Source organism: Ovis aries, chromosome 9 (assembly GCF_016772045.2).
Source record: "Ovis aries strain OAR_USU_Benz2616 breed Rambouillet chromosome 9, ARS-UI_Ramb_v3.0, whole genome shotgun sequence".
NCBI lineage: Eukaryota > Metazoa > Chordata > Mammalia > Artiodactyla > Bovidae > Ovis > Ovis aries.
In genome coordinates, this window is record NC_056062.1 from 86,350,864 (window position 1) to 86,377,600 (window position 26,737).

Consider the following 26,737-nt stretch of genomic DNA (forward strand, 5'->3'; position numbering starts at 1 on the left):
TCCTGAACTCCACCCTGAACTCCTTTCAGGGAGTGTTGAAGGTCAGTAAGCTGCAGCAGCTCATGATTTAATCCCTGCAAAGGTAGCTGGCAAGTGCCAATTTGTAGCTGGCGATGCAAAAAGCAAAATTGTAATACTTTTAGAAGAAAAGGTAGAAAAATATTTTTATGACAGAAGTAGAAAAGAATTTCCTAAAAAAGTACAAACATTAAAGGAAAAGATTGGTAGTTTTGACTATATTAGAAGTACTTTGTATTACATTGGTATCACTGGTAAATACTCATATCAAAATATGTTATTAAAGATGAATTTGTAAAAACAGACTATAAGAAGATATGTATAGGGACTTCCCTGACAGTCCAGTGGCTAAGACTTCACCTTCCAGTGCAGGGGCTGTGGGTTCAATCACAGGTCAGGGAGCTAAGACCTCACATGCTTCATGGCCAAAAAAACAAAACGCAAAACAGAGCACTATTGTAACAGATTCAATAAAAACTTCAGAAATAGTCCATATTAAAAAATCCTTTAAAAAAAAGATATGTGTGGTATATATAGCTGCATGGAATAGTATGCAGACTGTATAAATATCATCTATGAATTATCTAAATACAGCCCAAGACAAAGAGACAATAGGTATGAACAAACAATTAATAGAAAAAATCAGTAGTCAACCTGCATATGAGAAGATGTCCAACATCACTACAAATTAGTTATACATTAATACATAATAAATTCACAATGAAATACCATTCACACTCATGAAATTCTCAAACCTGAGAACATATCAAGTGCTGAAATGTTAATGAGGATATAGGTAGCACAATGGAAGTCCTCATATAGTGTCAGTGGAGATATAAATTTGGCATTTGTGAAAAGTAAAGATATGTCTACATTACAACCCAGCAATTCTATTCCTAGGTATATGTTTGATAAACTGAGCCACTTTCACTTTCCTGCATATTTACCTAAGGAAACATTGAGAGTGTATTTGAAACAGTCTTGTTATAATAGCAAAAAAAAAAAAATTTTTTTTAAGTCCCTGACTGTCCATCAGCAAGAATGAGCAAGCTCCATGTATGTGTGTGTGTGTGTGTGTGTGTGTGTGTATAATGGAAGATAGTTGTGAAAATGAATGAAGTAAATTTCTGCATGTGAATATGGGAAAGTCATGTAGAGTATCAAGGGGGAAAAAAATAAGTCACAGAAGCAAACAGTTTAACACATGTATGTGTAAAAAGTTTTAACACTTGCAAAACAATATTATGTGTTACATACAGATACCACATTTGTATTAAATGTATAGGAGATTTTATTATCCATGCAATAGGTGTTTTTGGTCATTGCCTTTCCTTGTGATAAGATGGCATTTGGGTTGTAAAGTAGCGGTAAATTATTTCTTTCCTGTAAAGATTTTCCAGAGGTAGAGACTGTTTATGTTGAGTGATGAAAAATGAGCGTGGGCTTTCTAAGCATTAGAAAACTAAAGTGTGTTTCTAAACACACTTTAAACACAAAAGTGTGTTCCTTTGCCTCATAGAAAAGCTGCTACAGTATTCACTTAGAAACTTTTGATTTATTCTAGTAAATTCAGTTGCCTTCTAATCCATGGTAGATTGGGCTTCCCTTGTGGCTCAGCTGGTAAAGAATCTGCCTGCAATGCGGGAGATCCGGGTTCGATCCCTGGGTTGGGAAGATCCCCTAGAGAAGGGAAAGTCTACCCACTCCAGTATTCTGGCCGGGAGAATTCTATGGACTGTATAGCCCAGGGGGTCACAAAGAGTCAGAGACAACTGAGCCACTTTCACTTTCACTTCCATTGTAGATTAGACCGCCAGAGGCAGATACTTAGGTAAATAAGAAATGATGGCCAGCTGTGATATATAACACAGGAGAAATCACCAAATGCATACATGGTTATTAAAAGTGGTCAAAGTTAAATATAACATACAGAGAGTGAGTCACAGATTCCCTGTTAACTCCAGGTGATAGGCTGTATACTACTGCAATTAATGATAACCACCCCCCACTCCCAGATCATCCAGATGTTGCTGTTTTGGTTCAAGTATTCAGGAATTTTTATGATACATATTTGCAACAATATTCACCAATTTTAAAAAAGATTTGGGACTTAAAGGAAGCTACTTTTCTGTTGTGCAAAAGTAACCTTTTTGGAATAGCACACTCCTAAATTATGCCTAGTAAGTGATGTATTTCTATATTTCATTTATTCAGTAGACATTCTATGAGTAATTTACTACGTGGTAGGTATAATGTTGACACTGGCTGTACACAGACAAATCAGATAATTATATGTATATATATATATATATATATATATATATATATGGCTGTCTGCTGTCACCCTGTTTAACCTGTTCCCTAAGGACAAAATGAGAAATGCCAAGCTGGATGAGTTACAAGCTGGAATCAAGATAGGTGGGAGGAACATCACCAACCTCAGATATGAGGATGATACCACTCTAATGGCAGAAAGCAAAGAGGAACTAAAGAGCCTCTTGAAGAGGGTGAAGGAGGAGAGTGAAAGAGCCAGATTAAAACTAGATATTAAAAAAATGAAGATCATGGCATCCAGCTGCATTACTTCATGGCAAATAGAAGGGGGAAAGGTGGAAATAATAACAGATTTCCTCCTGTTGGGCTCTAAAATCACTGCAGATGGTGCCTGTAGTCGTGAAATCAGAAGACAATTGCTTCTTGGCAGGAAGGCTATGACAAACCTAGACAGTGTGCTGAAAAGCAGAGACATTACTCTGCTGACAAAGGTCTGTATAATCAAGGCTATAGTCTTCCCAGTGGCCTTGTGTGGTTGTGAGAACTGGACCATAAAGAAGGCAGAGAGCCAAAGAATTGATGCGTTCCAACTGTGGTGCTGGAGAAGACTCTTGAGAGTCCCTTGGACAGCAAGGAGATCAAACAAGTCAATTTTAAAAGAAATCAACCCTGAATATTCATTGGAAGGACTGATGCTGAAGCTGAAATTCCAGTATTTCAGTCACCTGATACAAACAGTCAACTCATTGGAAAAGTCCCTGATGTTGGGACAGATTGAAGGCAGGAGAAGAGGGCATCAGAAGGTGAGATAGCTGGATGGCATCACTGATGCAATGGACATGAACTTGGGCAAACTTCGGGAGATGGTGAGGGACAGAGAAGCCTGGTGTGTTGCAGTCCATGGGGTCCCAAAGAGTCAGACACAACAGGGCAACTGAAAACAACAATACCATCCAGTAACACAATATGTGATATATGATATGGGTTAATGTATGTTTGTTTAGGAAAAGAGAAAGTACTAGTTTGGCTTTTTGACCTTTGCTATACTTTTACTATTCTGAATTTTTTTTTTTTTGATTAGAAGTAGAGAGAACTGAAAACCATTGAATTTAGAATTTCAATTGAGAGATATATATTATGAATTTCCCATAGGCTTCTTGCATGTGTATTTAAGATTTTTAAAAGTTTAATCTCTTTAATTTTGTAATCCTAATTCTAACAATGCAAAAAATTAGTATTATTAAAATGGCCATACTACCCAAAGCAATATACAGATTTAAAGAGATCCCTATCAAATTACTCATGACCTTTTTCACAGAATTAAACAAATAATTCTTACATTCATATGGAATCATAAAGGACCCAGAATTGCCAAAACAATCCTGAAGAAAAAGAGCAAAGCTGAAGGCATAATGCTCCCAGACTTCAGACTACACTACAAAATTACAGTAATCAAAACAGCATGATATTGACACAAAAACATATATGGATCAATGAAACAGAATAGAGAGCCCCCAAACAAATCCACACACCTATGGTCAATTCATCTTCAACAAAGGAAGCAAAAATATACAATAGGGATAAAACAGTCTCTCCAGCAAGGGGTGTTGGGAAAGTTGAACAGCTACATCTCTAATGAAATTAGAAACACTGTCATACCATATGCAAAAATAACCTCAAAATGACTTAAAGACTTAAACATTAGACATGACACCATAAAACTCCTAGAAGAGAACATAGGCAAAACATCCTCCAGTATAAATTGTACCAATATTTTCTTAGGTCAGTCCCCCAAGGCAATAGAAATAAGAGCAAAAATAAACAAATGGGCCTAATGAAACTTACGAGCTTTTGTACAGCAAAAGAACCATTAAGAAAATGAAAAGAAAAACTAGTGGCTGGGAGAAAATAACTTGCACATGATGTGACTGACAAGAGCTAAATTTTCAAAATATGCAGATAACTCAATAGCAACCAAACAAACAACCCAATTGAAAAATGGGCAAAAGACCTAAATAGGCATTTTCCAAAGACATAGAAATGTGCCAAAAAGCACATTATAAGATGTTCAGCATGGCTAATTATTAGGGAAATGCAAGCAAAACTGCAGTGAGGTCCCATCTCACACCACTCAGAATGGAAATTGTTAAAAATTCTGCAAATAACAAATACTGGAGAGGAGTGGAGAAAAGGGAGCCCTCCTACGCTGTTACTGGGAGTGTAAGTTGGTTGCCATAGTGGTGGGGTAGGGGAGAAATAGATTGGGAGTTTGGGGTCAGCATATGCAAACTAGTATATATAGGATGGATAAACAACAAGGCCCAACTATGTAGCACGGGGAACTATATCCAATATCCTGTGATAAACCATAATGGAAAAGAAAGTAACGAATACACATATACACATATCTATACACATATCTATATGGTGGCTTAGATGGTAAAGCGTCTGCCCGCAATGCAGGAGACCCGGGTTCGATCCCTGGGTTGGGAAGATCCCCTGGAGAAGGAAATGGCAACCCACTCCAGTACTCTTGCCTAGAAAATTCCATGGATGGAAGAGCCTGGTGAGCTACAATCCATGGGGTCACAAAGAGTCGGACACGACTGAGTGACTTCACGACATATATATATGTAAAATTGAGTCACTTTGTTGGACAGCAGAAATTTAAAAAAAACAAACATTGTAAATCACCTCTACTTCCACTTTTTAAAAAGCAGAATGATTTTAGATGTTGCTTGTGAAAGTAACTCAGTCGTGTCCGACTCTTTGTGACCACTTCAACTATACAGTCCATGAAATTCTCCAGCCAGAATACTGGAGTGGGTAGCTGTTCCCGTCTCCAGGGGATCTTCCCAACCCAGGGATCGAACCCAGGTCTCCCACGTTACAGGTGGATTCTTTACCAGCTAAGCCACCAAGGAAGCTTGGCTGGCGTTATTTACAAGAAGGAAAATGCTAAGTGTCCAATAGTAGGGAATTCATTAAGTTATGTTATATTCATCTTTCAGAATTCTACTTTGAGAATACCTAATGATGTAAGAAAATGCTTATGCTAAATTGGTAAGTTAGAAAAGATGGCTGCAGAAAAATAGGCAAAATGTTCAGTGGTATTCATGGTAGTGGAATTATAGGTAATTTTCCTTTTTATTCTTTATTCTTATTTTCTACACTAAACATATGCCAACAGTTATAAATGTAAGAGAAAAAAATGCTATTTTTAAGATAGAACCTATTTTCCATTCTGAAATAGAGTTTTTTGGTAATAAAATTTTATCTTGGAAAATAATCATTGACTATTGTGGGTTTTTATGGATATTGTCAATGACCAAGACTTGAATCTTGTTTAAAACTACAACGAGTCACTACAACACAAACTCACTAATTATGATTTAGATAGCTCATTAAAAATATCATTCTTTTTTATTTTTATTTTGGTTGCACTGGGTCTTCGTTGTGGCCTGCAAGCTCTTTGTTGTGGTGCATGGGCTTTCTCTAGCTGCAGGGAGCAGGCTTCTCTTGTTGCAGTTTGGAGACTGCTCTAGTTCTGGCTCGAGGGCTTAATTGCCCTGCGGTATGTGGGTTCTTAGTTCCCTGACCAGGGGTTGAACCCACGTCCCCTGCATTGAAAGGTGAATTCTAAACCACCGGACCACCAGGGAGGTCCCCCCAGATATCATTCTTATTATGCACGTTCTTGTCTCTCAAGTTGAAGAAATAAATGGAAGCATATATATGTTACTAAAGTCATGAATTAGTACTCACAATGATGATATGGAGAACCTTCATGTTCATACTTAATATTCTTTTTTGTTCTCATGAAATTTACAGTTCTTCAGTGGGTAGTGCACTTCCTCGAAGGCGCTGCTGTGTATATATTACCATTGGAATGATATGTATTTTCATTGGGATTGGATTAACTGTGAGTATTACTCTATTCCTTGTTAGAATTCTTTCCTCTTAACTTGATCAGTAGTAAATGGTGAGGTTTGGAACAACTTTCATTGATCCCTAAAGAACCTGCCTCCCTGACATGCCAGGCTAGAAGCTTCTAAAAAATTTTGAGCAATCTGAAGGCAATCCATGGGCTTGTTCTCAGCGGAGTTTGCCCATCCAGGTGAAATCATGTCTTGGGATCCCTCTGAAAGTTCTTGATATCACGCATTTAACAAAAAGCCCATTTGTTTTTATTTAGTGCCAGCCCCAGTTTTGCCATGGCCAGAGCTGAAGCAATACTCATTCAGCTACAATGGTCTAAAAAATTCTTCTTTTTATTCAAGTCAGACAAAGATTTATTATCAATATGGGGATGGCATCAGGGATATAGATTAAATTCCTTTATAAATGGTTTAATGGGATTTTTGTTGATTTGATAAAATGTATAGTTAACATAATCTGCTATGTCATTTTATGAAATTTTGCTCTATCCGTGTCAGTCAACAAATGCAGCAACTCATATTTTGTCATCTCGGGAATATGTTTCATAAAAATCACCAAAAAAGCCAACACAAATTCTCAGTTTCTAACCTTTTATTTTTATATTGCTTTTTATTTTAGGTTGGTACCCAAGATTTTGCAAGACGATTTCATGCAACCTATGTTTCTTGGGCAATTGCTTATCTCTTAGGTTTGGTCTGCCTTATCCGAGCTTGTTATTGGGGAGCCATAAGAGTGAGTTATCCAGAACACAGTTTTGCATAAGCTTGTTTATGACCTTGTGATGCGGTTGAGGGTATCTAACAGTTCTTGATAAGCTACTCTGGACATCTTAAATCATTTACCTAATGGATTTCATTTTCATTTATGTATGAAGTTTTAAGACTGGGAGCCTTATATGAACAAATGTTTATTGTACTACATTATAGGCAAATAGTTTCTTTTGCTGCTAAGTTTTCAAGCTCCAAATAATAAAGCTTGGTCTTCATGTTCTTTTACATGTCTTAAAGGTATTTTTGATTTGTTCCCATCTTTATACCTAACACCACACTTTCATTATTTTTAAATCAATTATTCTATTACTTGCTGGTCTGTGAGTATTCTCAAGGAGTGTTTATAAATATTGCTGTAATAGCTTCACATTTATATTCACTTTTTAATTAAGCTATCACAATTGCTTGCTTTAAATCTAAGCAATATGCATTTTGCTTGAACTGCTTATAGTAACTTTAACCTAAGATCATAGTGACATTGTTCAGGAAAAAAAAATATGTTTAGTGTACCTTCAAAGACTTGACATTCTTGTCAGATAAAGACCATTTCTAGATACTGTATGCTTGTTTTATGTTGTTTGTAGAAATAAATAATATTTTGGTAGTAATTTAAAATATGAGAATAAAATATTTATTTGTCCACCGTTGGAGATATGTTGGATAAATGTTTGTTCTCAAAGATCACAGGACTTTTGTCTTTCATTTTTGTCATTGTTTGAAAATGTTCTAATTATAAAAGTTCTGGCCTAGATTTATGAAATTTAATATTAACCATCTCTATGTATTCCTTTATGGAACTTGAAGAAAGTGTTTCACATAACATGTTTCATAATGTTTAACAGTTTACAAAAATGTATCTGTATCAGATTGTCCTCCTTTTCATTAGATCATGGTTAATTTTTCTTATTGGGGTGTGTGTGTGTGTTTTAGTCGCTCAGTCGTGTCTGATCCTTTGCACGTCCATGGACTGTAGCCTGCCAGGCTCCTCTGTCCGTGAAGTTCTTCAGGCAGGAATACTGGAGTGGGTTGCCATGCCCTTAATTTATGGAATACGTGGGGCTTCCCAGATGGCACAGTGGTAAAGAATCTGCTTGCCAGTGCAGGACATGCAAGAGACTTGGGTTCGATGCCTGGGTTGAGAAGATTCCCTGGAGGAGGAAATGGCAACCCATTCCAGTATTCTTGCCTGGAAAATTCCATAGACAGAGAAGCCTAGAGGGCTATAATCCATGGAGTCACAGTCAGTCAGACACAACTGAGAACACACATATGGAATACTGAAATGTGAAGGAAGCCTGTGACATTTTACACAGGCTAAAATGTTAAGATTAGATGTAGTTAGTTTTATCATCCTTCTCAAAGATAGCTGGTCAAATGATTACCAAATTTATTCCAAATACAGATCAAAGACAAAAAGCAATGTAGTTTTCTAGGAATTCACTAGGATTTAAAGAATCACCTCTTGCACTGCCCATCTTTGTAGTTTTAAAAAGAAATTACTTAGCTGAAAGGTAATAGTCTAAAGCTTTTGAAGTAGTACTGAATAGAATTAGATAATGAGGTGATCTGAGTAAATCAATTGGCTATTCCAGAGATAAGAATAATATTTTTAATTATTTATGTTCCTGATTAGTATAAAATGTACTCATCAGAGAGTTTGGGGCAAAATGCACATAAATTTCAAGGAGTAAATGATAAATGTATAAATGCACTAGCTCAGGATTATATGTATCTTTGAAAATACACTAATAAAGATTATTGTTCAAAAATTACCTTGTTCTATTCCATTAAAAAAAAAAAGAGGTCTTTCCAAAGTTGCCTTGAGATCTTACTCTAAAGTTGTCATGTTCAAGAATGCATATGATGTTCCTTTATATAATATTCAGTTACATTTTTCCAGTATTTTTGTGCTTTATTTTAAATATTTAAACAAAGATTTTTAATCCATTTGTAATATATTTGATCCTAGGTATGAAATAATCTATTTTTTTCTCAATGGTTGACTAGTTGTAGCAGCATTGTATACTGAATAATACATTCCTCCCCCCATTAACTTTAAACCACATTAAATTATATCCTGTTTGATCATATTCCTTTTGGAATATAACTCATGATAGCAAGAAACTTGGTCTTATTTGTTGCTTTATTTCCAGCATTTAGAACAATGCCTAGTGTGTATATGTTCAGTAGATGCTTGTTGCACAAGTGAATAAATGATTGAATGAATTGGTATGTTAAATTCTTATATACTGTGTATAGGTAAATATTTGTATAGACTTGTGATAAGGAAAGAGTTTCCAAGTAGAACCTCAAAGCAGATATTAATAAGAAATTCAACATCTATTTGTGATAATAAAAAAAAAAACCTCTCAACTATGTGGGTGTAGAGGGAACATACCTCAAGATAATAAAAGCCATATATGACAGTTCAGTTCAGTTCAGTTCAGTTCAGTCGCTCAGTCGTGTCTGACTCTTTGCGACCCCATGAATCGCAGCATGCCAGGCCTCCCTGTCCATCACCAACTCCCGGAGTTCACTCAGACTCACAATCCATCGAGTCGGTGATGCCATCCAGCCATCTCATCCTCTGTCGTTCCCTTCTCCTCGGGCCCCCAATCCCTCCCAGCATCAGAGTCTTTTCCAATGAGTCAACTCTTTGCATGAGGTGGCCAAAGTACTGGAGTTTCAGCTTCAGCATCAGTCCTTCCAAAGAACACCCAGGACTGATCTCCTTTAGAATGGACTGGTTGGATCTCCTTGCAGTCCAAGGGACTCTCAAGAGTCTTCTCCAACACCACAGTTCAAAAGTATCAATTCTTCGGCGCTCAGCTTTCTTCACAGTCCAACTTTCACATCCATACATGACCACTGGAAAAACCATAGCCTTGACTAGACGGACCTTTGTTGGCAAAGTAATGTCTCTGCTTTTTAATATATATGACAAGCCTACAGCAATATCATAGTCAACAGTGAAAAGCCGAAAGCCTTTCCTCAAAGATCAGGAAAAGGACAAGGTGTCCACTCTTGCCACTTTTATTCAACATAGAATTGGGAGTCCTAGCTATGGCAATCGGGCTTCTGCCACCAGGTGGCGCTAGTGGTAAAGAATCCGCCTGCCAATGCAGGACCTGCAAGAGAGGTGGATATGATCCCAGGGCAGGAAGATCACCTGGAGTAGGGAATGCCAACCCGCTCCAGTATTCTTGCCTGGAACATCCCATGGACAGAAGACCCTGGCAGGCTACAGTCCATGGAGTTGCAGTGAGTCGGATGCGACTGAGTGCGCACACCCACACACCCACACACACACAGCTACAGCAATCAGATAAGGAAAAGCAATAAAAGGAATCCAAACTGGAAAGGAAGAAGTAAAACTGTCACTGTTTGCCAATTATATGATACTATATACATAAATACAGAAAATGGCAAAGACACCACCGAAAAACTACTAAAACTAATAAATGAATTCAGCACCTTGTAGGACAGAAGATTAATATATAGAAATCTGTTGACTTGTATACACTATCAGAAAGAAAACCCCATTTTTGTAATGGATAATTTGTAAATGACCCATTTGCAATTGTATCAAAAAGAATAAAATACCCAGGATTAAATTTAATCAATCTTTTACAAGAGGTGAAAGACTTATTAAACTATGACGTTAATGAAAGAAATTGAAGACCACACAAACAAATGAAAAGATATGCCATCCTCATGTATTGGAAGAATTAATGCTGCTAAAATAAGATTCATTGTAATCCCTATCAAAGCACCAATGGCATTTTTCACAGAACTAAGACAAATAATTCTAAAATTTTACGGAAACACAAAAGACCTTGAATAGCCAAAATAATTGCGATAAAAATGAACACAACTGGATATATTATGCTCCCTAATTTCAAACTATACTACAAAGCTGCTGTAATCAAGACAGTATGATGCTGGCAAGAAAACAAACATTAATGGAATCAAGAATCAAGAGCCGGAAATAAATCCACACATATGTGGTCAGTTAATCTGGAAGGAAGGCAAGAACATATGATGGGTAAAGACAACGTCTTCAATAAATGGTAAACAGTTAGATGCAAGAGAATCAAACTGGACTACTTTCTCATATCACATACAAAAATAAACTCGAGTTAAAGACTTAAATGTAAGACCTGAAACCATAAAACTCCTAGAAGAAACATAGGCAGTATGTTCTTTGAGTTGAGTCTTACCAATATTTTTATGGGTATGTCTCATCAGGCAAGGGAAACAAAGTCAAAAATGAACAAATGTGACCACATCAAGCTAAAGCTTTTTCTCAGCAAAGGAAACTATCAACAAAATGAAAGGCAACCTATTGAATGGGAGATCTTTGCAAACAGTACATCTGATACTAGGTTAATATCCAAAATATTAAAAAAAAACCTCATACTACTCAACATAAAAAAAAATTTAAAAATGGGCTGAAGACCTGAATAGACATTTTTCAAAGAATACATATAGATGGTCAACAGACACATGAGGAGATGCTCAGTATCACTTATATCAGGGAAATGCAAACCAGAGCTGCAAGAAACCAACTTACAGAATATTTATAATAAAAAAGATAACAAATAACAAGTATTGGTGAGGATGTGAATCAGAGGGAGTTACTGATCACTGCTGGTGTGAATGCAAATAGGTACAGATACATGGAACATAGTATTTAGGTTCCTCAAAAAACTAAAAATAGAACTACCATGGGATGCTGCAATTTCACTTCTGCGTGTTTTTGTGAAGGAAAGGAAAGCATTAGGCATATGTACCCCTATTTTCAGTGTAGCATTATTTATGATAGCCAGGACATGGGTGGAGCCTAACTGTCTATTAAAGGATGAATGGATAAAGACGATGTGGCATGCATAGTAAATGGAATGCTACTCAGTTGTGAAAGAAGAATGAAATCTTGCCATTTGTGACAACATGCGTAGACCTAAAGAGTATTACGCTAAGTGAAATAAGTCAGAAAAACACAAATACCATGTAATTTCACTTACATATGAAGTCTAAAAAACAAAGCAAACAAAACAGAAACAGATTCATTGATACAGAAAGCAAATAGGTAGGGTCTGAAGGAGATAAGTGAAATAGATGAGAGAGATTAAGAGGTACGTACAGACTTTCAATTACAAAATAAATAAGTCACAGGGATGTAATGTATAACATAGGGAATATAATAAATCATGATCAATAACAATATAGGGCATATAGTAAATAATATTTAATAACAGTACAGTGATCGGTGGTAACTAGATATTTTATGGTGATCATTTTGTGGTGTATTAAAATCATTATGTTACATCCCTGAAATATATTGTAAGTCATTATAATACTTCAGTTTTTAAAAATTAATAGAAAGGATTAATAGCTTGTATGATTAAAAGAAAAAATCATAAGCAAATCCAAAAGACAAACTGGAGAAGATCTTTTAAAAATAGTATAAAGAATTAATCTTTTTGATATGAGAAGGGACTAAAGGCATGATTCACTTCAGTTCAGTCACTCAGTCATGTCCAACTCTCTGTGACTCCATGAACAGCAGCACACCAGGCCTCGTTGTCCATCACCAAAGATGCTCATTGGAGCATTATTGAGTCGGTGATGCCATCCAACCATCTCATCCTCTGTCATCTCCTTCTCCTCCCACCTTCAATCCTTCCCAGCATCAGGTCTTTACAAATGAGTCAGCTCTTCACATCAGGTGGCCAAAGTATTGAAGTTTCAGCCTCAACATCAGTCCTCCCCATGAATACCCAGGACTGATCTCCTTTAGGATGGACTGGTTGGATCTCCTTGCAGTCCAAGGGACTCTCAAGAGTCTTCTCCAATACCACAGTTCAAAAGCATCAGTTCTTCGGTGCTCAGCTTTCTTGATAGTCCAACTCTCACATCCATACATGACCACTGGAAAAACCATAGCCTTGACTAGATGGACCTTTGTTGGCAAAGTAATGTCTCTACATTTTAATATGCTAAAGCCATTCAAAAAAGAAGAAATACAGTAGTTAATAAACATCATCTTTTAAAAGTTTGCTAACAAAGAGTATAAAAAACTATATGAAAAAAATTTAACCTACCACAACAAAAGTGAAATAGAGCAGAAGTATTGGAGTATTCCTGCAGTTTTGAAGATATGGGAAAATACACACATTCTTACACCTAGTAATTTGTCTCAAGAATTTATCCTAAAGGTGTTATGAATAAAATATTAAATATGTATGTACAACATTGTTGTTTATCACATTTTTATTTAAAATGGGGGTTAAAATAAGGAAATGTCTAAAAATTGAATCATGTGGACTAAGTGAAATAAATTAGGGTTTTCTAGGTGGCTCAGTGGTAAAGAATCTGCCTGCCAATGCAGGAGATCCTAGTTCAGTCTCTGGGGCAGGAAGATTCCCTGGAGGAGGAAATGACAACCCATTGCAGTATTCTTGGTTGGGAAGTCCCATGGACAGCGGAGGCTAGTGAGCTACAGTCCATGGGATTGCAAAGAGATGGACACGACTTAGTAACTGAGCATGCACAGGTGAAATAATTTATGGTGTATCTATACTGTAAAACAACAGGCAGTAATTAAAATTTTCATCTCTTTAATTGGAATGGTTTACAAATATTGTGAGACAAAATCAGGTTAGAATATGTAGCGTATAATTCATTTCTTTAAAATAATTTTACATATTATGTGTTGAAGAAACTAAGGATAATTAAACACTAAATGTAAGAATTCATTTTCTGTGCATGGTGAAAGATAACTGATTTTTACTTTATTTCTGTACTAGATTAATAGTTGAAAAGTCCTAAGTTTCCTTTTGGTAAACAGATAAGAATGCTAAGTGATGATCACATCAATATTTGTTACATTGTCATTTAGATTCTTAAAGAGTTAAAATAAATTTATTAAAATCCAAGTCAATGAATTTAATTCCTAAAACCTTAAGTTTAAAATTAGCATATTATATATTCAAGCTTAGTCTTATATGAATTATCATATATTTTTAATTAACTACACCCAAATTCATGACACCTTATACTAGTGTTATTTAAAATAGACTAGTGACTAGTACAGAACTGGAACACAAAGTGCTAGGAAAATATTATTGGAAAGAATATAATATAGCCACTAGTCAGAAAAGGATTTATTTGTCCCCTGTGCACCAAAGTAGCAAAAAAAAAAAAAAAGGGCCTTAGTTCTTATTAAAGAGAGAAAAGATGGAACCATGATCAAGTGTTTTTGAGCAAGTCATTTGTGAGTATACATATGTCAATTTGGAAGAAAAGATAGAATTCTAGTGATACATGCCACGTACGGTGCTAGCTTCACAACATGTGCTGTTTAATATTCACAGGAATCCTAAGGAGCAAGTATTCTTGTTTCTCCTTTGCCAGGGGAAATTGACATGCCATTCCCAAAGATCTGAAAAAGATTTTGTGTAGAACAGGCAACTGCAGACAACAAGCACTCCCTGTTAATTCTGATGCTGGTTTTTCCTGGATCATACTCTGTACTAAGCCATGCTGAAAATGCGCACAACGCATATTCAGGCACTTTCCCTGACATTCACGTTTTCATAAATAGAAAAAACCTTGATTGGATGTGAGTAGCAACTCATACACAACTCATTTCTTTTGCTTAGCTTTGATTTTTGAGCTAGCTATACTTGTGTTTCTGTTCTATCATGAAACTATAGCCATTTCCATGTTCATGGTTTGGAAAAATGACTATAAAATCTAAATTTTCATTTGTTCAGGGTGGTTTAAGCATACATGCACATATTTATATAGTAAGCACTGAAGAAGAAAACCCTAATATTTATTGAGCTGTCTTACATATATTGGTTTAATCTCCATGTTATAGTTATCATGATTCCAAGAAGTCAAGAGAGGTTGAATAATTAAAGGTCACTCAGCTTATATGTGGGCATCCCCAATGGTTTGTGGTGAAGAGTCTCCTCTCAATGCAGGAGACACAAGTTCCATCCCTGGGTCTGGAAGACCCCCTGGAGGAGGAAATGGCAATGCACTCCAGTATTCTTGCCTGAAAAATCCCATGGACAGAGGTGCCTGGCAGGCTACAGTCCAAATGGTCACAAAAAGTCAGAAATGACTAAGAGACTGGGCACAACACACACAACTTACACGTGATGGAGCAAGGTGAAATCAAACAGTCTGTCTGCCTCCAAAATTCATCTGCTTTCCACTACAACATGAGATTTCATTGTGCATTGCTATGTAGAGAATAACTTCTCAATTTTGTGTCCCCTGCTGTTCACTGTGTGTAACTCATCCCTGGAAAGAAAAGAAAATACTTGTCCTACATATTTGCTTCACAAACAATAGGATACTATAGCTTAAAAATATTTTTTACTTTATTATATCAAACTTTATTAATTTTACTTCATTTTATCTTAACAGTACGTGTTGCTATTATTCAGTTGCTAATTTGTATCTGACCTTTTGAGACCTGATGAACTGCAGCATGCCAGGCTTCACTGTCCTTCACTATTGCCCAGAGTTTGTTCAAATTCATGTCCATTGAGTAGGTGATACTATCTAACCATCTCATCCTCCATCACCTCCTTCTCCTTTTGCCTTCAATCTTTTCCAGCGTTAGGGTCTTTTCCAATGAGTTGACTTCACATCAGGTGGCCAGCATATTGGAGCTTCAACTTCAACATCTGTCCTTCCAATGAAATAGTCAGGGTTGATTGCCTTTAGGACTGACTTGTTTGATTTCCTTGCAGTTCAAGGGACTCTCAAGATTCTTCTCTAGCACCATAATTCGAAAGCAGTCAGTCTTCTTTATGGTCCAACTCTCAGGTCTGTTCATAACTACTGAAAAAACATAGTTTTGACTACATGGACCTATGTTGGTGAAGTGATGTACGCTGTCTTGGTTTGTCAGAGCTTTCCTTCCAAAGAGCAAGCATCTTTTAATTTCATGGTTGCAGTCACCGTCTGCAGGGATTTTGGAGCCCAAGAAAATAAAGTCTGTCACTGTTTCCATTGTTTCCCCATCTATTTGCCAAGGTGTGATGGGACCAGATGCCATGATCTTAGTTTTTTTAATGTTGAGTTTTAAGCCAGCTTTTTAACTCTCCTCTTTCACCCTCATCAAGAGATTCTTTAGCTCCTCTTCACTTTCTGCCATTAGGGTGTATCATCTGCATATCTGAGACTGTTAATATTTCTCCTGGTAATCTTAATTCCAGCTTGTGATTCATCCAGGCTGGCATTTCACATGGTGTACTATGCATGTAAGTTAAATAAGCAAGATGACAACATATAGTGTTGTTGTATTCTTTCTTGGTGTTGAACCAGTCAATTGTTCCATATCCAATTCTAACTGTTGCTTCTTGACCTGCATACAGGTCTCTTAGGAGACAGGTAAAGTGGTCTGGTACTTCCATTTCCTTAAGAATTTTCCACAGTTGTTTTGGTCCACACAAAGGCTTTAGCATAGTCAAAGAAGCAGAAGTAAATGTTTTTCTGGAATTTGCTTTCTCCATGATCCAATTTTCTGCAATTTGCTTTCTTCATGATCCAATAATGTTGGCAATTTGATCTCTGATTCCTCTGCTTCTTCAACACCCAGCTTGCACATCTGAAGTTCTTGGTTCATGTACTGCTGAAGTCTGACTTGAAGGATTTTAAGCATAACCTTGCTAGCATGTGAAATAAGTGCAGTTATATGGTAGTTTGAACTTTCTTCAGCTTGTCCTTTGGGATTGGAATGAAAACACCTTTTCCAGTCCTGTAGCCACTGCTGAGTTTTCCATATTTGCTGACAGATTGAGTGCAGCACTTTAACAGCATCATCTTTTAAGATTTGACATAACTCAGCTGGAATTCCATCAATCTCCCCTAGCTTTTTTCATAGTAATTCTTCCTAAAGCCCATTTGACTTCACACTCCAGGATGTCTGGCTCTAGGTGAGTTATCACACCATCGTGATTATCCTGGTCATTAAGACCTTTTTTGTATAGTACTTCTGTATGTTCTTGCCACCTTTTCTTGATCTCTTCTACTTCTGTTAGGTCCTTACCATTTCTATCCCATATCATGCCCATCCTTGTAGGAAATGTTCCCTTAATAGCTCCAATTTTCTTGAGATCTCTAGTCTTTATTATTTGATTGTTTTCCTCTATTTCTTTCCATTGTTCATTTAAGAAAATCTTCTCTCTCCTTGCTGTTCTCTAGAGCTCTGCATAAAATTTCATACTTACTTCTCTTTCTCCAATGCCTTTCTTTCTGAGCTTTCCTCAGCTATTTGTAAAGCCTCCTCAGACAACCACTTTACTTTCTTCCACTTCTTTTTCTTAGGGATGGTTTTAGTCACTGCCTCCTGTAAAAGGTTACAAACCTCTGTCCACAGTTCTTCAGGTACTCTGTTTATCAGATCTAATTCTTTGAATGTATTCATCACCTCCAGTGTATAATCATAAGAGATTTGATTTAGATTGTACCTAAATGGCCTAGTGGTTTTTCCTACTTTCTTCAATTTAAACCTGAATATTGCAATAAGCAGTTGATGATCTGAGCCGCAGTCAGCTCCAAGTCTTGTTTTTGCTGACTATATGGAGCTTCTTCATCTTTGGTTGCAAAGAGCCTAATCAGTCTGTTTTCGGAACTGACCATCTGGTGATGTCCATGTGTAGTTTTCTCCTGGGTTGTTGGAGAAAGGTGTTTGTTATGACCAGTGTATTCTTTTAACAAAACTCTGTTAGCCTTTGCCCTGCTTCATTTTGTATTTCAAAGCCAAACTTGCGAGCTACTCCAGGTTTCTCATGACTTCCTACTTTTGCATTCCCATCTCCTATGATGAAAAAGACATCTTTTTTTAGTGTTAGTTTTAGAAGGTGTGGTAGGTCTTCATAGAACTAGTCAACTTCACCTTCTTCAACCTTAGAGGTTGGGGCATAGATTTGGAATACTGTGATATTGAATAGTTTGCCTTGGAAACAAAGATCATTCTGTCATTTTTGAGGTTGCAGCCAAGAACTGCATTCTTTTGAACTCTTGTTGACTATGAGCCTACCCCATTTCTTCTAAGGAATTCTTGCCCACAGTAGTAGACGTAGTGGTCATCTGAATTAAATTCACCCATTCCCATCCAGTTTAGTTCACTGATTCCTAAGATGTTGATGTTCAGTCTTGCCATCTCCTGCTTGACCATGTCCAATTTACCTTAGTTCATGAACCTAACATTCCAGGCTGTTATGCAATATTGTTCTTTACAGCATAATCCTACTAATTTTTCTGTGATTTTGTTAATTATAAAAAATAAAATAAATACATATAGTAAAAACCAATATTACAGGAATATCACATATTAAATATATGGAAATTGACATGCGATGAGTTTTTATAGTTGTTTTATTCTTTAAAAAATATTTATTTGGCTCTGTTAAGTCTTAGTTGCAGCACTTGGGATATTTAGTTGCAGTCTACTAACTTAGTTGTGGTATACAAATACTTAGTTGTGGCATGTGGGAATCCAGTTCCCTGACCAGGAATCGAACCCAGGCCCCTTGCATTGGGAAATTGGGATGTTAGCCACTGGACCACCAGGGAAGTCCCTGCAATGATTTTTTATTAAAATAACTGCTCTTTCTTGTAATGGCAGTTCATTTAAATGATTGTTAAATAGTGCCAAATGCTAAAAAGAAAAGTTAATTTTTATATTTATTTTACATGCTGTTTCAAATTTAAATAAATACGAAGATTCTTTATGTTTGATAAATGTATCTACATTTGACCTTAAGTTGGAATACCATGTGAAAAACAGAAAAAAAAAAAAGCCTATTAAGTTTTCAGATAAGGCTAAAGATCTGAGTACAGTTTGTAATTTAACAAGTAAGAGTCTTTGATCTATCACAGAGACAGTCTTCAGTTTTTTAAGTGTAACTAAATCTCATTGTAGGCATCTGCCTGCAATGTGGGAGACCTGGGTTCGATCCCTGGGTCGGGAAGATCCTCTGGAGAAGGAAACGGCAACCCACTCCAGTATTCTCGCCTGGAAAATCCCATGGATGGAGGAGCCTGGTGGGCTACAGTCTGTGGGGTCGCAAAGAGTCGGACACGACTGAGTGACTTCACTTTAAATCTCATTTAAGGTAGTTTACAAAATAGGAAGTGATCACAGATTTTACTCTGTCTTTTCAAATGTCTTGTGCTTATGTGTAATGTCTGGATATAGAACTACTATAAATTCCCAGTATTCAAATAATTTCTGAAAAACCTTGCTACAGTGTCTGATATTCTACACCAAATATACCATTGGCTTCAAGTATTTGGTATTTAAATAATCTTGAAGAAAATGCATTATATTTTTATTAGCAATTAAGCCTTTATCAAGAGTAAGCTCAGGAGATTTGTAGAGAATTCCTCAGGTTATGCAATGGCTAATTGTTTTCTGGCCTCTTCTTACACATCTATATGATTCCTTTCTTTAAAAGTTTCTGTCTACTGTCTGCAATCCACAGGTCTTCTTTTACTCCCACATAATGCAGACTTGTACCAATGTGAATGGCTTCTCTAGTACTCTGGTCTAGACTTAGTTCTTTGATTCCCTGAAGTTCAATGACCTTTATCTCCATTACATGTCTGCTATTTACCGCTGTAGCTGCACCATGGGTGCCCATAATTAGAACTACTCCATCTCCAAACTAATACTCAGATAGGCTCTGTCTGATCATGTGTGTCCTCTGTCCTTACAAAACTTTCTCTTTGTACTGCCATTCCTAAATATCACCTTTAACACTTCCAATTTCTTGCTTATTCCAGTCTGTCATCTCTATTTATCAGTGAATCCCATAACCACAAAGATAAATGCCACTACATATTTTTGATCTTTACCTTCAATTACTCTCCAACATTGCTTACCTGTCTTCAGTTCTCTCTGCAAATTTCCCGCATTTACCATTTGAAAACTTTAGTCCTAAGGCCCCTTACCACACTTTGCACAGCAGACCCCCTTCCTCTTACAATGGTTGTTCATCTAATCTTCCCTTTGTTCCTTCCCTCCACCTACCCTCTAGATTCATCCCATTCCTCCTCAGGGGACTCACAATATTTTTTCATTATTGCTGAGATCTGTCTGGCTGCCTAAATCATTTTCATTTAGGATCATTTTCATTTAGCATCACCATCTTCATTTTTGTTTCTCACACCCTCTACAATCCATTAGCTCTCCCTGTTCTCTAAAGTGTGTGCACTTTCCTTTTGGCTTCTCCCCAATCGTAATTGTGGCTCTCATCAACATGGCATGTAAAATTCTATTTGAACTGGTCACTCTGGTTCTGTTTTTGCCTTGTCTGCTGCCTGTACCTCTCCTCACTCCATTTTCTACATTAGTCACTTAGGTGATCATTTTCCATATACACGTAAGATCTTATCATACCCTACCTAAAGGCCTTCAGCATCTCTCCACATCCTTAGAGATAAAAGGCTCTTCCCTTCCTCTGCCTAATATTGAACCACTACCCTAGCAGTGTCTTGTATTTTGTGTTTCTGCAGTACTGAATTACTGATATTTTTTGGTATTTCAATTCTCTATGCTTCTGGACATGTCCTTCTGCCTGCAAGGAATATCCCTAACTTGGTAAACTCCTTTTTATCCCAGAAAATCCTGCTAAGGCATTACCTCCCCTGTAAACCCTTCCATGATACTTTTCTTCCACCCACAAGCAGAATTATTTCTTTCGTCATACTACTTGTATCCCATGTAAATACTTCTGCTACATATACTACCTATATTTTACTTATTGATTTATAATTTTAGACTATTGTTCTCTTCTTACTGCTAAACTTTGTTTCTCTCTCACCTCAGGACATTAATACCTACACTTCCTTTTCCCTAAATACCTTTTTCCTGTCCTACATCAGCATCCACTTCTAGCTTAGATGATTCCTTTTCAAAGAGGCATTCCATCTTCAGTTGTACCATTCTAGTCAAGTTTTTTTTTGCTTGCCTTTACACAGTCTTCTTTGGAGGTTACTGGCCTTTTGAGTCCCCTTTCTAAATACTTCTTTCTGGAATGGATATGTTTCTTAATCAGCATCCTTTCTTAATGTTCTAATTTATCTATAACATGTATGTATATGTTATTTACATATGGGTATATATTTTGTGTGTGTGTACATAAAAAAGCTCAACTTATCCTTTTATAATCTCGTGTTTACAAGTTCCAATCTGAATTCATCATTTCCCTCCCCAAAACTGTTCTACCTCTTAAGTTCCCAATCTTATGTCATTTTGTTATCTTATTCACTTGTTCACCCAACCCAGAAACCCCTATAGGTTCTCTTCTTCACTCAGTCCTTCTGTCCAATCTGTCACAAAACTTGATTTCACTTCAACAGTTCTATCCCTCAGATCTATCCCTTATACTTCATTACTTATCTCAGACATCATTCTTTCTTTTGGAGTTGAGAAATGGAGTATTTCCTGCCATAACAGTAAACAAAGATTGAGCCATGAGGGAAGTCCAACGAAGTCACAGTCATCAGCAAGTCTGGCCTTCCACGTGTAAATTCCTGAGCCCTAATGGTACACAAGAAGACTAATACCTGTGATCTGGCAGCCATCAGGTATAGCCACTCCCTACGGTGAGCTCAGAGGAATCAGGATGTGAAACACACAGGATACTGGCTCCAGATAGCTGAGATGCATATGAAAGCAATGATTTCAGTGATCCCAGACTCTTGCATCTTACCATACATAGAAAAGCACTAAATTCCTTAACTTGGGATATCTGATTTTCTTTAATTCACAAATACTTCTGATATTCAGACCACCTGCTATTCGTTGCAAAGTACTATATAACTTGACTCCTCCCTGACCCCGGCTTCACAGAGCAGTTCTCTCAGGGCAACTTGAGATACTGTCTCCTGGGCTTAAGTCCTAAAAAGTCCCACCAAATAAAACCTCTCAACTTTTAGATTGTGAATAGTTTTTAAGCTGACAGAGTTATTGCAAACACTCCCGAGGAAGACCTCTGTGGCCTACTATGTCAACCACAAGTTGGCACTTGCCATGGGTGCCTGCCGTCTACTTCTACAAGGATTAAATCATGTGCCGCTGCAGCTGCTGACCTTCAACACCTTCTGAAGAAATTCAGGGTGGAAAGCAGAAATGAGGCACTCTATGTTCCAGAAACACGACTGAGCAACTAAACTGAACTGAACTGATGCTCCAGAAAACTGGCAGGACAGATCTTTAGACAGATATTCTCAGGAGTTGACCTTATGAGCCCAATATATTTCCCCACATTTAGAAAAGCACTAAAATCCTTCATGGTGATGATTGTTTCTCGTGACTAGCAGAAGCTTCATGAGACCAGCAGGAACTTTCTGTAAAAAAATATATGCTTGATTGCATGCACTCCCCTTTTACCAATATCACATATAGACTATCTTTCCTCCCTCCCTCTTTAGATCAGTTTCTCAGAGCTATCTGAGGTGCTGACTCTTGGACTGTAGTTCTCATATTGCCCCAAATAAAACTTCACTCGCAACTCTCGTGTTATGCATTTTTTTTCTCAGCAAATATTGCTATACCTTACACTCCCTCCTCCCAAATCTTCCCTTCATTGTGCTGTAAGAATGACCTTTCCCGAGTATTCAAAAAGGTAAGCTATGAAAGATTCAAACAGAAAACTTGTTTTCTTTCCCCACTGCTGTTTCCCCCAACTCCAACTACTGCTTACTAGGCAAGGTTTCTCTTCCCTTTGAACCATCTCTTCTCGCCTTCCTCCCCCAGCCAGCCGCAACAATCCAAGCATAAGCTGCTTAGAAAACAGCTGACATTCCAAGCCTAAGAGTCAATTCAGGCATTCTTTGCACTATGCTCCCAACTTTAATCTATTCCAACACGTGGCACACATGGCCCATGGCCCGCCAGATTGTGAGCCGGGTAATGACAGGAATTGTCCTATTCACCCGTGTTCTGCCTCCACGTCCCCTAGTAGAGTGAAAGGACCACAAAGGGGACTCTCAAAAACAACGGTGAAAAATATGAGTGAAGAGAATAAAGGTGACGATCAAAAACAGAGGATTCGGATTCAGATTACGTCGCTTCAACCAGTTTTGTTCCTTTCAAGATGGCGGTCTGTGTGTGCTGTGTACGCCTGTCTAAAGTTAACTGTGTCCTTTACTCCCTGACCGCCCTAATCTCAGCACTGCTTAGACTCAGGGCAGAGGCAGCGCGGGCAGCGCCCACGGGGCCTACGGGCCGCTCTGACGCGGAAGGGGCGCAGTCGTCAGCGCGCCCGAGGCCTGGCTCACAGAGGCGGCCTGGCTCACAGAAGCGGCCTGGAGCCCCCGCCCGGCCCCCCGAGCCGGCAGCTTGCCTCGCCCCTTCCCCGTCTCAGGCAGGTCGGACCGCGGGCTGGGGTCCTGAAGGCTGTTCATGCGGGCACGCCCCGTCCAGGAAGAGCCCGTCAGCACCTCAGAGAGGCCTCCCGCGGCCTCCTCGTCGCCAGGCGCAACCTCCAAAGGGGGCAGCGTCGGCTCCTCGCGCCCCGTACGTCCAGGAAAACGCGCGCCGCCAGTTTAACGGTTCGGTTCCCGCCCGACTGCGGCAGCGCGGTAGGTCGGGCGCCCGAGGCTCCGCCCCGCGCGCGCCACGCGCCCGCCCAGCGCCCGCCCCGCGCCTCTGGGGGCCGCCGTCTGCCCCACCCCCGCGGCTGCCAATCGCGGCCTCGAGCTAGCCGCCGGAGCCGTTCCCGGACGGGCACCCCCGGCGCTCCGCGGTCGTGTCTGGACTGAGCGCCGCGACGCGGCTGCCGGCCCCGAAATCCTCCAGGATCTTCAGGCGGTAGGTTGCCGGGGAGGACGGGCTGCGAGGCGAGCAGAAATCAGGACCCCGGAGAATGAGGCGGCGAGTGGGCGCCGTCTCCGGGGACGGACATGGGGCAAGTTGGGGTGACGGGGAGAGGACTGGCTGGGGTCTGGGACGAGTCGGGCAAGGCCTCCACAGGGTCCCCAAGATGGGACTCTTAGGGCGCAAAGTGGGCGGGCAGGTCGGCAGGAAAGGCGCGGGGGCTGGGGCGGGGGAAACCGGGCGAGAGGCAAGTGGCCCGGGGAGTTACACTCTGAAGGAATGTTGATAAAACAAACAAAATGCCCCCAGAAGTAAGTGTGTATGGACACCTGCCCCACGCCCTGGTGGTAGGTAAGTGGGATGGTTTGAAGACTGTTTCCCGTGTCCTGGCATCGTCCGTGCTAAACGTGACCAACTTTCGTTTTTTGAAATTACTTTAGTTGTTTTTATTAATAATAAAGAGCAAACGAATAATTAATTACACGAAATTGTATTCTGTAAGAAAAGAAAACCCAGTAAGAATAAAGAAACCAAAGACATATGTGGTCACTTCACAGAAGAAAATCAAACGGCTAATGAACCGTTTTTGAAGATGTTCTGTGCAACTTGTATGTAAGGATACGCGTTTTTACGAAAGTTGACACAACGTTTTGTTAGTTTCAGATGTACAACATAATATTTTATCAAAAATGTATAGTTGCTGATATTTTCGCAAAACTGTAAAAATTATGAAAAAGGACAGTTACCTCAGTTATGACAACCACCAACACGCATTACCTGGAAAATTTATCCCACCTAAATGTTAAATTGTATTTGTGTTAAAAGATACTTTATATGAAAAAAAAATTTTTTTTTTTGTCGGAAAGCATGAAACAGAAAACAGAACACTCTTGGCTTATAACTTTTTGATATTTCAGTTTAAATATTTGATATTTAATTTTTCCTAAATAATGACAACCTAGTTTGTGGAATAGAAAATGTCTTTCAAGTAACAATTAGTTTATCCTCTAGTCCTCTGTATTTTCCTCTATCAGTTTATGCTGCTAATTACATCAGCATTTGGCTTTAAGAAATCGTAACTTTGCAAAAGAGGTATTTTGAAGTTGAAAACAGATTAAATCTTATCTGATACAATCCTATATGGGAAATATACATGAGATAAATGAAAGCATGTTCTTTTCACTTATCTCAGCATATTTCTTAAATTGTATATGCTCTTATTTCATACTTGTAGCAGAACCATCAGCAGTTTCTAAAGAAATCTAGCCTTTAAGTTGTATATTTTAAGTATAATACTGTTTCTAAGTATAGTACATAGTAAGTATAGTATCTAATGGATTAGAATGGCAGTGTACCATGTCTGAAGAATGAGGAAAGCATATTAATTCCATAATATATTTAGTAGTCTAAGAAAAATTGAGAATTGAGGAAATGAAAATTATTAGCACACATCAACTTATTCAGAAGGTTTTCTACCTGTAAATGTTCCTTCTCATAATTTTTTTCCATACAAGTACTATCCATCCACATGGAGTAGTGGACAGTCAGGTGTGTTTTACTTGCCAAACACACAAATTTAGAGATGATGGCATGAACTTTACAGTCAGAACCTCATTTCTACCAGTTACTAACTGTGTGAACTTGTGCATTTCTCTTATTTTTCTTAGCTTCAGGTTTCTCATCTGTAAAGTAACTAATAATGAGTTTCTGCAGCAGTTAATGTATGGCTCAAAATTAAATGAGGTAGTATATGTAAAGCATTTAATATGTAGGAAGATCTCATAGAAATGAAGTTTTAATTAAAAAAAGAAAAGCATATATTGGGTAATGAAATTGTGCCCCATCTGATTAGCATATATGCTTATTATGGTACTATATTCTAGAAAATTTTAGGTTAATTTATAATTTCAGAGTTGGTGGGCCCTTAGGATTCATATTTAGTTCAACATATTTTTTTAGAAAGAAATAATCTAAGATATAGTTAGTATTCTAGATGTAGAATAGCAGTGATACAGATTTCCTGACTTGCAAACCAGTGTTCTATTCATATCACTTGGCCTTAATCAGTGTGATACACCATTTTAACAAATTGAAAGATAAAAACCATATGATTATCTCAATAGATGCAGAAAAAGCCTTTGACAAAACTCAGCTCCCATTTATGATTAAAATTCTTTTAAAAATGGGCATAGAAGGAACCTACCTCAGCATTTCACTTGGCCTTTTAAGATGATTTGTTAAATATGTGTGAACTTGAAAAAAAAACTTTAATAACCATTTCTTAGCATGTGTTAGTTAATATTATGAATTTTTGAGATTGGATCAAAATGTTCTCTAAGAAATATTTATACCACAAAACTATATATTTACATTTCAAAGACAACTGTATGACAGACCCACAATGCTACGCAGTAGTGTAGGTAAGATTATGTTTTTTTACAACTATTCTTTGTAACATTTGATATCATAAATGCCTACACTAGGTAGGACCAGTAGCTTCAAAGGAAACTTTTGGAATTCTACAATAGAGTGTGCTAAAGACTGAAGTTATTTTACATACTGATTTTTTAGTTCAGCTGTCTTTATTTTTAACACAATTAAAATTCAGAGAATTAAGAACTTTTAAGAGAATTAATTAATTCTTAAGAATTAAATTAAAAGAATTAAGCTTTGGTTTGTGGAGCCCTGTCCTTCTTTATGATGCTTGATCAGTTTTACAATAATAATTGCTTATTTATTATATAAGGTAAGTACTTATCTTTCCATTAATAACACTGTTTAAGATATGATGCTGTTACGTAGTATGCATCCCAAACTTATTTCCTATAATATCACAGTCTCTATGCAGGCATAGTTTACTTTAAAAAAATCATATTGAATAGAA

The 26,737-nt window shown here is 37.8% G+C and overlaps 2 protein-coding genes across 2 annotated transcripts in view; both read left to right on the forward strand.

Annotated features, from left to right (window-relative positions):
- PIP4P2 (phosphatidylinositol-4,5-bisphosphate 4-phosphatase 2) overlaps positions 1 to 22,546 on the forward strand; it is an 87,112-nt gene extending 64,566 nt beyond the window's left edge. The window contains exons 6-7 of the mRNA XM_027973240.3: positions 6,124 to 6,214; positions 6,850 to 22,546. Coding sequence (XP_027829041.1) covers positions 6,124 to 6,214; positions 6,850 to 6,993 — 235 coding nt within the window. The 3' untranslated portion in view covers positions 6,994 to 22,546. The remainder of the gene's footprint in view (positions 1 to 6,123; positions 6,215 to 6,849) is intronic.
- A 1,187-nt stretch (positions 22,547 to 23,733) lies between these two features.
- Positions 23,734 to 26,737, forward strand: part of C9H8orf88 (chromosome 9 C8orf88 homolog) — a 31,312-nt gene continuing 28,308 nt past the window's right edge. Inside the window, exon 1 of the mRNA XM_004011845.5 lies at positions 23,734 to 23,847. The gene's annotated coding sequence lies outside the window, so the exon portion shown is untranslated. The remainder of the gene's footprint in view (positions 23,848 to 26,737) is intronic.